Below are 12,150 nucleotides of genomic sequence, written 5' to 3'. Positions count from 1 at the left end.
GGATGGAAGAAACTGGAGACACTGGAGAAGCTTCTGATTGAACCAATGGAGTCAAAGCTGGAGGAGCTCCGCCCACAGACTAGAGGGGGGAGGAGCTCCGCCCATAGACTAGAGGGGAGGAGCTCCGCCCACAGACTAGAGAGGAGGAGCTCCGCCCATGGACTAGAGGAAGGAGCTCCGCCCACAGACTTGAGGGAGGAGCTTTATTTGTATTTATTTTATTTTATTCCTTATTGTTTTGACCAGGTGAAGGACATGAAGACACAGAGGAGTTTTCATCAGGACTTTATTCCAAAGCAGTGAAGTTCGGTTCTGAAGGTTTTTACTGAGGCTCATTAACAGACACACACCATTTAAATTCGTCCTCAGGATCCTCCACTGTCCTGGTCCCTGGTCCCTGGTCCCTGGTCCCTGGTCCCTGGTCCCGTCTTCACAGCCAGATGTCTGAGGTGCAGTCCCCCCCCGGGTACCGGAGCTCGTGGGCCAGAACCGGACCGTCAGGTTCTTTACCGAAGTCCACCAGGAAGTCCTCGTTGAGGGACAGACCCCCGCTAACGGTGTCCACGTCGATTTGCATCATCACTGAGCCCTCCCTGACCACAGAGACACAAGAAGACACTTCTGGTGAGGACAGACAAAGGACAGGCAGAGGACAGGTGTCCAGGTAGACCAGTACCTGATCATGTCGGGGTAGAACTGTTTGTCCCAGCCGCTGTAGAGAGACGTGGTCACGTAAAGTCTACGTCCGTCCAGACTGAGCTGCAGCATCTGAGGACCTCCAGGGACACGCTTCCCCTGAGAGACAGAGGACAGAGACAGAATGAGACAGGGACAGAGGGAGGCGTGTGTGTCTGTCCTCTCTGTCCTGATGGTACCTGGATGACGCGGGGGTGGGGCTGCTGCTTGTCCTCTGGGTCTTCCAAGACTCTGATTGGTCCATCATTGACAAGAAGTCCACCCAGGAAGACCTGGAAGAGACAGGGGACATGTCTCAGTGTCTCAGGGTATCACCTGTCCACTGTCATCACCTGACAGGTGTCTCCAGACCTGGCCGACCAGTCGGGGCGTCCGCCGGTCTGTGATGTCATACTGTCTGATGTCCCCATGGAGCCAGTTACTGAAGTAGAGGAACCGGTCGTCCAACGAGAGCAGGATGTCTGTGATGAGACCTGGACACGGGGGACAGGGACAGACAGGTACAGGTGAGACAGGTGGGACAGGTGGGACAGGCAGGGACAGGCAGGGACAGGTGGGACAGGTGGGACAGACCTGGCATCTCCGGGAGCATCCATCCGTCCACTTTCTTGGGGGGGACACTGATGACCTTCTCTACGTCCCAGTCTCCTTTCTGAGACACAAAGACCAGACTGAGAAACATTGACAGGATAGTTCTGATTCTGGACCCTGATCCAGGTCCCACTGGGACCAGGACCCCGTGGTACTGACCGGGGTTCTGTAGAATCTGAAGACGGACCCCCGTAGAGCACAGCCCACGTAGCCCTCGGTGGCGCTGGGCTCATGGAGGAACCGGACCTCCAGAGGGATGGCGCCGTCCTCCCCCAGGTCCAGGGTCTGGAGCTTCCTGTGGGTGGTCCAGTCCCAGACATGCAGAGACCTGCCGTAGTGACCTGGGGCGGGACAACAGGGACCAGTCAGAACCTAGAACCCTCCAGAGCCAACATGGTCCAGATGAACCCTGGGAAGTGGAGCTTGACTCACCCTCTTTGACGTGGGCCGGGTTGAACCCATCCACCAGGGCTTTGGGCGCCCCCCATTCGGTGCTGATCATCACGTTGTGTCTGGGTTGGTACCAGAAGTCGTACCCAAACGGGGCCGCTTCCCCCGGGTGCTCCCAGTTCCCGAGGACCTCAAATGTCTCACCGTCCAGGAGGACAAAACCACCTGGGGGACAGACCAGGTCACTAAAACCAGACTGTCAAGGTCCTCCTCTCAGACCGAACACACAGAAGAGACAAAGTCCAGACTTAAGGGGGACTGTGAACTGTGGAGGACTGTGGTGGACTGTGGAGGACGAGGGACCAGGGGGTGTCTCCCTGGTCCCTGGTGCGTTTACATGCAGTTTAATGGAACGTCCTCATCGCAGTTTAAATGCAGCGTAAGAAAATCTATTAACTGAAGGGAACGTTCTCCTCCTCCACACTAGGGGGCGATACGTGTCTTTTCAGCGGGTTAATACCTCGTTAATACGGCCGATTTCCGGTTGATCTATTACGTGATATAATAAACAAGTCGTTCATGTGTCACATTTAAACAACAACCAGACGGATAATAGAACATTTTTAAATCTCGTACGTGATATTCGCGTTACTTCTGGTGCAGGTTAGATCCGTCCGAGCGATCGCGTCCCTCAGACGGTTCTTCTAGCGGCTCCGTTTACCTTCTTCTTCTTCTTGGATGTTTTTGTTCCGGGTCACAGACCAGCGCAGCGTTGGTGGAGCATGAACACACATTATCTGATGAAAACGCTGTTTACGTTTACGTGCCGGAGAAAATCGAATTCCAGGCGCATATTCTGTGCGTCTCAATCAGATAAAGAGAACTCTGATTTTAATCGGAGCAACGTGTTTAGCAGCGAACGCATGTGGACGTGAACGTGTTAAACGCCTGGACCAGGACCTCACTAAACGCCTAAAAATAAAAAAGCTACGTTCTATGTTTTCATTCTTTGAGCACCGGAATCAGGTAGAACCTGAACCGGACCCAGACCTACCTCGGATGTAGTCAGGGTGGGTTCTTACCTTTGCCGTTGCCAGACGGGTCTCCCATGCAGCTGATCATGATCTGGCCACTGCCCAGACAGTGGCTGGTGTGAGGGTTCGCCAGACCACACTTCCAGAACAGATCCACAGGTTCTACCATCTGAAGACACAGCAGAACCGCAGCAGAACCACAGACAAAGGATTAGTCAGAATTTATTGTAAATGTTCAGCAGCACAATGAGACTACGAGCTTCACTGAACAAAACTAGACGTTAACACCGTAACAGGATCAGTCTAGTATGAGCGGAGTCCAAAGTCCAGACAGGGACCAGGAAAACCGCTGAGATGACCAGAACCCCAGGACCAGCTCCCCTCCCAGGTCCCTCTGGACCAGCTCATACGCCGCCAAAAGCAAGAAGCTTGTGTGTCTTTTTTCCAGTGTAGCAACTATTGTGTGATTGGTCAGAAAATGGAAGTGGGCGTGTTTAATGCAGCCACCGTGTGAGCTAGCAGATGCTAATGTTAGCATTGTGACCTGGGTCTCGGTCATTCTGGGTGGGTTCATATTGAATGAAGAACACGGCCGCCGTCATCCATCTATGGCGTACGCTGCAGGGGGAGGGGCTTATGAGGATTTCCCTGAGGTTCTGGTGGAAAATAAATGACCAGAACAAACTCAGCCCTGGTCCAACTCCCAGTCGGACCCGACTCCCAACTCCTGTCAATAACCTTCCATTCTGACGCAAACAGAGCCCTCAGACACTTCTGTGTTCTGGATATTCATCAGAACCAACGGATTGTTCTTCTCCCTCAGCAGCAACAAATCAACATTTTCCTCTTGTAAAGAGAAGCTGTGTTTATCATCCAGTCTGAACCTTGGATGAACCTCCCTTCTCCTCCTCCTCCCTCACAATTCTTTAGCTCTTGGTTCAGTTTATTTTGTCTCAGCAGCTGTTCAGATAATCTCGTATAAATTAATCTTTTCTAGGGGGTCAGTGCTGTTTGTCCCGGTCGTTCCTGTTTCTATTGTTATCACCACAATAAACAGATGTTAATCATCCGCTACGTGACCTGCAGCACACAGATAAGAACCTGGACTCTTCAGTCTTCAGCGTCGAGTGTTTCAACAACAGAACCCTGACCTCCATATCATGGTGGGGGGGGGGGTTCTCCGTACCTTGTGCAGTCGCGGAGCTCTGGGGTCCGTCCCAACGTCCACCACATAGACTCTGGACGAGATCAGCGAGGGAAGAATGAGACGGTTTCTTTTCTTGGAGGCGTCTCCGAAGCAGCTGCTGCAGGCGTTCCAGCCGGAATGATGCAGCTCATCACGGAGGTTCGGCATCGGCAGCCGGTGGATCACCTGAGGCCCGGGATCAGATCAGAACAGAACCAGAACTTTAAGAGAAATCAAGAAAGACCTGAAGAGAAAAGAGAAGGAGGTGGAGGAGGTCTGGCTTGTTGTGACGGATCAGGGCCCTGACCTGGCAGAAGGTGGAGGACTTGGGGTCGACGTCAACGGTGGCCAGGTAGTCTGGTTTCAGGATGTCGGTGTTACGGTAGATGCAGGGCAGGTAGACGATCTCCTCTCTGGGACCTTTAGGGTCAAAGGTCAAAGGTTAGGGTTAAAGGTTAGGGGTTAAAGGTCAGGGGGACAGGTGGGGTGGGGCTGTTTAAATAAAGTTTCATTGAATGGACCCTCACCCTTCATGGCCTCCAGCGGGCTGCGGTATCCCGGTCCACATCCTGAACAGCTGGCTGAGACACCACAGGTCAGAGGTCAACCACAGGTCAACCAGAGGTCAACCAGAGGTCAGGGGTCAATGACTCCCGATGAACGACAGAGCTTCAGAATAACGAGGTTCATCTCTAACGATCAGTCACTTTAATCAGATACAAACCTCAGAGCTTCTCAAGGAAGGATTCTGGTTCCAGACTCTGGTTCCAGATTCTGGTTCCAGATTCTGGTTCAGAGTCTGGAACCAGAATCTGGAACCAGAGTGGAACAACGTTGTGGAGCCAGGAGTTAAATGGGTCACAGTGATCTGCAGTTCATCAGTTTATTATAGGAGGAGTTTATTATCAGGCAGTTTATACTGAGGTAGACCAGGTCCAGATCAGACCGGATCCAGGTGCATAGATGAATGTGGACTGTGATCTGGAGCGATCCAGTCCAGTGAACTAACATGACCTGGTCCTGTTATATAACCACAGACTTGTTTGTTGTGCGACCTCAATAATTAACCAATCATTCATAATAATAACAATATTACCGATCAGGTCCTGGTCCCTGAGTCACTCATTAACCTCCTGTTCTCGGATCCACCATGTCGGACCTGTCCTTGAAACCTCATTATGTAAAAACCATGGCAACCTCCTGCTCTACCCCTAGCAACCGTGCAGAAAGCCCTAGCGACAGCCCCTGAACATGCATAAAAATGCTGCAGTTGTTTTTAACAAAGCTTTAAAAGTTATTTAAGATTAAAAACGACTCTGTAAAACTCTGCAGAGAAATTAAGTCCTCATTCTAAACGGGTCTGGTTCAAAAGGTTGGAACAGAACAAACGCCACCAACCAGACTCCATGAGAAAAACCTCACATTTAAGACACTAACAGCAGCAGAGATAAAGACACATGAACTCACCCATGGTTGAACTCCTGGTCTGAACAGTCTCACACCAGAATCACTGGGGCTTCATGATTGTCCAGCAGCCAATCAGAGAGGAGGGGCGGAGCTACACAGCTCATTGAAAAACCTTAACCCTCCAGAGCCCAGAGAACCCGACATAAAACCTGAACAGGAGCTATGTGGGCCCCACGGAGCCAGTAGAACCGATATGAACCTGGATAGGAGCTATGTGGGCCCCACGGAGCCAGTAGAACCGATATGAACCAGAACAGGAGCTATGTGGGCCCCACGGAGCCAGTAGAACCGATATGAACCTGGACAGGAGCTATGTGGGCCCCACGGAGCCAGTAGAACCGATATGAACCAGAACAGGAGCTATGTGGGCCCCACGGAGCCAGTAGAACCGATATGAACCAGAACAGGAGCTATGTGGGCCCCACGGAGCCAGTAGAACCGATATGAACCTGAACAGGAGCTATGTGGGCCCCACGGAGCCAGTAGAACCGATATGAACCAGAACAGGAGCTATGTGGGCCCCACGGAGCCAGTAGAACCGATATGAACCTGGATAGGAGCTATGTGGGCCCCACGGAGCCAGTAGAACCGATATGAACCTGGACAGGAGCTATGTGGGCCCCACGGAGCCAGTAGAACCGATATGAACCTGGACAGGAGCTATGTGGGCCCCACGGAGCCAGTAGAACCGATATGAACCTGGACAGGAGCTATGTGGGCCCCACGGAGCCAGTAGAACCGATATGAACCTGGACAGGAGCTATGTGGGCCCCACGGAGCCAGTAGAACCGATATGAACCTGGACAGGAGCTATGTGGGCCCCACGGAGCCTCTGTATGAACTCAACATGTGGTAAAGGACTAAGAGAGGCCAACAGCGGCTCTGAGTCTGGGGCCCCCTCTTACATCAACATAGATTTTCCTGTTTCCCTCTGGCTCCGACTTTAAATTGTCTTTGAGACCTGGACCGTGGCCAAGAAACGCTGTCAGAGGACCGAGGATGAGGGATCAGGTTTCAGAGTTTAGACGTTTGGAAACAGACATGGAAACAAGGAATAAAAAAGAAAACGTTAACATTTTATTTCATTCTGAAGAGCAGCAGAAAGTTGACAAGTCTGAGTTAATCTGATTTAACTGAATCAGATTTAATTTAATCAGATTTAATCGAATCAGATTAAATCAGATTGAATCATGATCTACAACGTGAACAGGAAAACGTCTTTGTCGTGGTCATGTGACTGATCCATCGAGCCAATAAGCTTCCAGCCCCGCCCCCAGGGCTCAGCCCCCCCCCCCCCCCCCCCCCCCGGTCCTGGAGCTGAACCTGGACGTTGTCCCCTGAACTGTCCACAGGGACAACATCCACACTGTCCACTCAGCTCTCGTCCATCCGGTCGTCTTCATCTCCGTCGGTTCGACTCTTTGTCGCTATCTTCCACTCGTCCCCGACGTCTTCTCCAATCACAATCCTGGTCTCACGTCTCTCCCTGATGTCCTCCTCTGTCTCTGTCTCTTTCTCCTCCTCCTCTAGTGTCTTCACTTCCTCTTTCTCCTCACTGTCCATCCTGTCTCCTTTCCTGTCTTTCTCTGTGTCCTCTGTTCTAGCTTCCTCCTTCATCTCCTGTCTGTCACCTGTCTTCTCCTCTTTATTATTGTTGTCCTCCTGTCCCTCCTCTGATGTCTCTGGTTCTAGTTTGTCCTCTAATGTCTCTGGTTTTTGTCCTCCTTTTTGTATGTCGACTTCGTTGTCTTCGTCCTCCAGTTCCAGGAGATCGGATGAATCTAGATTTAGAGCTTCGGTGTCCATCAGGACCTCTGTCAGCGTCTTTACGAGGTCCGACTGAACGTCCCCCTCGTTGGTCCTCAGGAGTTCAGTCAGGTTAAAAGACTTCCTCCAGAGCTGTGGGACTCTGTTCAGGTGGCCCAGGGCCTCCTCCAGCCAGTCCACCAGGAGCTGGGCTACGTTGGTTAGGAGTTTCTGGGGCGACACCTCCTCCAGCTCCTTTGGGTTTTGTCTGGTAAACCTGGACCAGCGTGAAACCAGGAAGCGCTGCAGCACCGGCTTCACACAGACCTCCAGAGGCTGAAGAAGGACCGAGCATCCTCCAGGGATCACGGCCGGAAGCGTCCCCGACCCACTGATAGATGCCAGGAACCGGTCTCCTATATGTTCCCGGTGTCTGTCCAAGACCAGCATGGATTTCCTGGGCTGTGCCGGACCAGACACATGCGGCAGCCAGACCTGTTTAGTCCAGAGGTCTAAGACCTCCTCAGCCGACAGGAGGTCTGGAGCAGTGTCCAGGAGCATGAACTCTGGCCGGGCTTTCTGCTCCAGATCCAAGTTGGCCAGAACCAAGGAGGGCAGCACGGTTCCATCGGCCAGCGCCGCCAGGAACACCGAGACCAGAGGCACCGCCCCAGAGAGCTCCAGGGCTTCCCAGCGCCGGGACTTGTCCTGAGCGAGCTTCAAATCCAGAAAGAGACACAGCTCGTCCATCGCCGCTACCGAGGTTTCTGTCAGCCCGTGGACCCGGAAGACATTCTGGGTGAACTCCCTGAAAGACCTGGCCTTGGGCTCCAAGGAAGGAGGCAGGGAAGTGGACCTGCCGATGGCCCGGACTCCCAATTGGTGCCGCAGCAAGAAGCTCACTGCCCAGTCGTAGGAGATCCGGAACGAGTCGGCAAAGCCTCCCTTCTTCTTGAGGGTGGAGGCTTTGTGGAAGAGGTCGCTCTCTGTGATGGGGAGTTGCTGCTCACGCATGGACAGGACCCAGGCCACCAGGCGCTCCTCGCCATCGATCTTCTGCTGCCGCTCAGTTAGTGGCAGACGCTTCCGGGCCTCCTTCACCCAAGACCGGATTAACCGGGTGTCGGTGGAGAAGACCCGAGAGGCCTGGCGGAGTCCTCCACACAGAGCCACCATGCCGATCCTCAGCTGGCGGGCGGTGAGAACATCCTCTCGATCTCTAGAGGCCGACTGGTCGTTTGGTGTGGAGGCTGAAGGAGACGCTGGACGTTTCAAATCTTTGTTCCATTCTTCCTTAAAAGCTTCACCTTCTTCAGTGGCATCGAGTTCATCCATTTTATCCTCATCTGAAAAGTCTGTGTCCTCCACCGGACCCATGGCCTCGTCCACGCTGCCCTCGATCTCGTCCACGTCCACGTCGCCGCTGCAGCAAAGATTCATTATGACGTGAAACAACAACAACTTCTAACAAACCATAAAGACAAAGAATCAAAGCAGATGAGTTCAAATGTACCTTATTGTGTCCTTCAGAAATCCAACTTTGGTCGATCCTGTTAAAAACATCAAACACACCTTAAATACATAAATACACTGACTTGTACTGATGGTGGGGTATGAGACACTGACCTTTGCTGAGAGGTGACAGGCCGTGATATTCCCAGAAGCAGCTGGGCTGTTTGCACAGGTTGACTTTACAGGTGACGCAGCCGTAGACGCTCTCGCGGCGGACACTGTTCTTGTTGCAGTTCCTGCATCTCTTTGAGATGGAGCTGATCTTCGTCATCCTGTGTCTCTGTTTGAGGGCCTCGGTCACCTCCGTCTTCGTCCTGCGGGCGCTGGCGATCTCCACGGTCTCAAAGTACTTCTGGGCACACTTGGCGAGCTGGTTTCCCAGTCGCTTGCGGAAGTTGACCTGAGTAAACAGGCCGTCCTGCACCCAGGCGGGGGGGTTCTCTTTGCGACTCTCCCGCAGCAGAATGAAGGCATTGACGATGCTCAAGTTGACCAGAAACCAAAAGAGGCTGCGCCAGTGTCGGTCCTGGGGGATTCCTCCCAGCGGGTTGCAAGCTAGCAGCTGTTTACAGATGTCGACTCCCCGCATGTTCTCCTGCAGCAGACGGAAGGCCATGGGCCGGTCGATGGGGTCCAGCCCCCCTACTTTGGTCTGAGACCTCCTCCAAACAGTGTCTGGTTCACCAGGAGCTGCATTAGTCGACAGACAGCCCATCTCTTTGGTGTCTCTCCAACGAGTGGCCAGCAGGGGGCCATACTGCCTCTGCAGGAAGTCCCCTGGTTTCTCCAGCCAGCCCTCATCCCACAGTTCTCTGGGCAGGATGGGGTTAGGTGGAGGGAAGGAGCTGGAGGCATAGATACCCTGATCCAGAAGCTTCTGCATTAGTGGGACCGATGTGAGAGAATTGGCCAGGAAGAGTTGGTGGTGTTTGTCCTCCAGACCCTTCACCAGCTCCGGGACCACGGTGAAACCAGGGGTCTGGACCACGTTCTCCACCACCTGAATGAAGAAGCGGTGGCAGTACCCAGACTTGGAGTCACAGAGCAGCCACACCTGAGGCTGGGTCTTCGGGTTCCCCTCCTCCAGGCTGGGCAGCAGCGCCCGGTCGATAGTGAGGTAGCAGTTAGGCCGATAGGCATCCCACATGGCCCTGCCCAGGATGTCCAACATGGGCCTGAAGATGTGGAGAGGGTCACTGGCATCGCTGGTGCCACGGTACTCATCTGTGATGAAGCTGCCCATGCGGATGTTGGCAGCGATCTGCTTGAAGCGCTTGAAGCTCATGGCTCGGTAAAAGGTGTAGCTGTTGTCGTAGTGACTCCATGACCAGTAGTGCTGCAGGTCGGGCAGATTCTGGATCCCCATCAGAATCACCAGGCCCATAAAACCTCTGATCTCGTGGGTGGTGACGGGGACCCAGTCTGGGCAGCTGGAGCCCAGGAATCGGGAGGTCTTGGCGTGAGCGTTGGTTTCGTCTGTGATCAGCTTGATAAGTTCTGTCGGAAAGACCAGGTTAAAGAAGTCGATGGCGTCGCTGTTCCTAGACAGGTAATGAAGAGGTCCGCTGGTCTCAGTGAAGGGGGAGATAGAGGCCTCTTGGCTTTCTGCCGGCGCTTTCCAACTACCTGCCAACCTCCAGGACGGGTCAGGAAAGTCCTTGCTGTGGTCAAGTTCCTGGTCTCTGCTGTAGCAGAACTGGATGTCAGGATCAACAAAAGCTGAAGAGAAAAGAACAAATGTGTTAAACTTCCATAAGTTATTCAGCAACAAAAGCAACACTGAGGCAAACGGTCTGGACAAAGGACAGTCCTGGTCTGGTGTTAAATATCCTAGAGTTGGTCTCCTGTAGCTTCCTAAATTCTGTCCTTGTCTTCTCCTAGAGTCGACTGGATTCAGTCCAATGAATCTTTCTTTCAGTCAGGGTTAATGTGGAGAGGGGAGCTCGTACCTTTATTCTCTACTCCAGAAATGTTCTGGTCCTCCAACGCTGCCATAAACTCCCTAACTCTCTCTGGAAGATTAGTCTCCATAAAAAATTTCTTTTAAACTCTCAGTGCGTGTTGTTGTTATCTGTCTGCAGCCTTTGACCTGAGTGGATTTCATGGATTGTGTTTAGATGATCTCCTACTACCACCTCACCACACTAGCTACTGACTAACACCTCTATCACTGCAGGGACACAGGGTTCTTCTGTTTAATGGTGGTTGGCAGCTTTGACATTGGACGACAGTCATTAAAAAACAGAAGAAGAAGAAGAAGACAACGCTACAGGGACGTGGCTTTGGTAAAATAAATAACTAAAGATCTGCAGAAGCCTGATACGGGTCAGGGCGTAACTAGATTGGACCAAACTCAGAGCAGCTCTTTACACACAGAACAAAAGACAAAAAGGAAGTGTTAAACAATGAATTGATATATCTGAGGTTTTAAACATTCCCTTATAATTAGAAGTAACATTCTAGAAGTTCACAGTTAACAGCAGCTGGTTTTATTCCATAGTCTTGTCAAACGTTTCCAGTAAACTTTGAAATTCTTTTCTTTAGAGGCTCCTTCTAGACGTCGGCTCAGTTACAGATAAACTTTATGAACTTTACTCTGGGGATTCTTGCGTCTATAAACACTTCCTGGTACTTTGCTCCCTCTCCTGTTTACTACTCCTTCATCGGCTTCATGGCGTCAGTGTTATTTACTTTGGCCGAACAGCTGGACGTCGTCACAGCGATGAGGGGGAGGTTTAGAAGGAGGAGGCGCCAGTAAAGTGTCCTGGAGGAAGTCAGTCTGATCTGGTTTGAAATAAGCTGTTTTCTAGTTAGACTGTGTGTGTGGTCGGGTCCGGTCGGGTCCGGTCAGGTCCGGTCTGGTCCGGTCTGGTCCGGTCAGTCTGTGGTGATGGTTGTAGTGGTGTTGCAGTCTTACTCCGGGGCCAGCAGGTGGCGCTGTGGTGCTCTGGGTGGAGCAGCAGGTGGGCGGCCATGTGGTCGGCCGTCAGAGGCCTGAAGTCGCACTGAGAACATCGCAGCAGGAACGGACTGAAAGAGGAGACGTCATCAGGAAACTGATCACGGACTGAACACTGATCAAACACTGATCAAACACCGGTTCTCACCATGGAGGAGGACGTCTGTGCAGAGGGACACGTCTGTCCTCAGACCGGGACACGTGGTGTCTGGAAAGACAACAACCAGTCACTGACCAACAACCACTCACTGGCACATTGGCAGAGTGCTCCTACAGTAATATGATTAGTCCTACAGTAATATGATTAGTCCTACAGTAATCTGATTAGTCCTACAGTAATATGATTAGTCCTACAGTAATCTGATTAGTCCTATAGTAATATGATTAGTCCTACAGTAACCTGATTAGTCCTATAGTAATATGATTAGTCCTACAGTAATCTGATTAGTCCTACAGTAATATGATTAGTCCTACAGTAACCTGATTAGTCCTACAGTAATATGATTAGTCCTACAGTAATCTGATTAGTCCTACAGTAACCTGATTAGTCCTACAGTAATATGATTAGT

General features: G+C 51.9%; 2 protein-coding genes across 4 annotated transcripts in view; both read right to left on the bottom strand.

Annotated features, from left to right (window-relative positions):
• Positions 1-269: 269 nt before the first annotated feature.
• On the bottom strand, positions 270-5,422 carry selenbp1 (selenium binding protein 1). Its single transcript, XM_047599696.1, has 12 exons — positions 5,365-5,422; positions 4,425-4,478; positions 4,205-4,317; positions 3,898-4,083; positions 2,760-2,880; positions 1,720-1,902; positions 1,447-1,628; positions 1,270-1,348; positions 1,048-1,169; positions 876-968; positions 677-795; positions 270-593 (listed from the first exon to the last, which is right to left on the bottom strand). Exons 1-12 carry the CDS (start codon positions 5,366-5,368, stop codon positions 431-433), a joined length of 1,419 nt encoding a protein of 472 aa, XP_047455652.1. The 5' UTR covers positions 5,369-5,422; the 3' UTR covers positions 270-430.
• Positions 5,423-6,673: 1,251 nt separating this feature from the next.
• Positions 6,674-12,150, bottom strand: part of pogzb (pogo transposable element derived with ZNF domain b) — a 13,193-nt gene continuing 7,716 nt past the window's right edge. For all 3 annotated transcript variants that reach the window (XM_047598764.1, XM_047598763.1, XM_047598765.1), the window contains exons 15-19: positions 11,730-11,789; positions 11,540-11,652; positions 8,737-10,341; positions 8,624-8,660; positions 6,674-8,533 (exon numbers count right to left, since the gene is read on the bottom strand). In XM_047598764.1, the coding sequence (XP_047454720.1) occupies positions 6,739-8,533; positions 8,624-8,660; positions 8,737-10,341; positions 11,540-11,652; positions 11,730-11,789 (3,610 nt within the window). In that variant the 3' untranslated portion in view covers positions 6,674-6,738. The remainder of the gene's footprint in view (positions 8,534-8,623; positions 8,661-8,736; positions 10,342-11,539; positions 11,653-11,729; positions 11,790-12,150) is intronic.

Source organism: Mugil cephalus, chromosome 11, assembly GCF_022458985.1.
Source record: "Mugil cephalus isolate CIBA_MC_2020 chromosome 11, CIBA_Mcephalus_1.1, whole genome shotgun sequence".
NCBI lineage: Eukaryota > Metazoa > Chordata > Actinopteri > Mugiliformes > Mugilidae > Mugil > Mugil cephalus.
Note: the sequence above shows the minus strand (reverse complement) of the source record. Positions and strands in the feature narration are given on the sequence as shown.

What these genes read in the sequence shown, in the direction of transcription:
- selenbp1 (XM_047599696.1), bottom strand. An exon ending in CCCGCTGGAGGCCATGAAGG is followed by an intron (nt 4,318 to 4,424) that starts GTGAGGGTCCAT and finishes TTGACCCTAAAG; the next exon opens with GTCCCAGAGAGGAGATCGTC. An exon ending in CCCGGCCCACGTCAAAGAGG is followed by an intron (nt 1,629 to 1,719) that starts GTGAGTCAAGCT and finishes GTCCCGCCCCAG; the next exon opens with GTCACTACGGCAGGTCTCTG.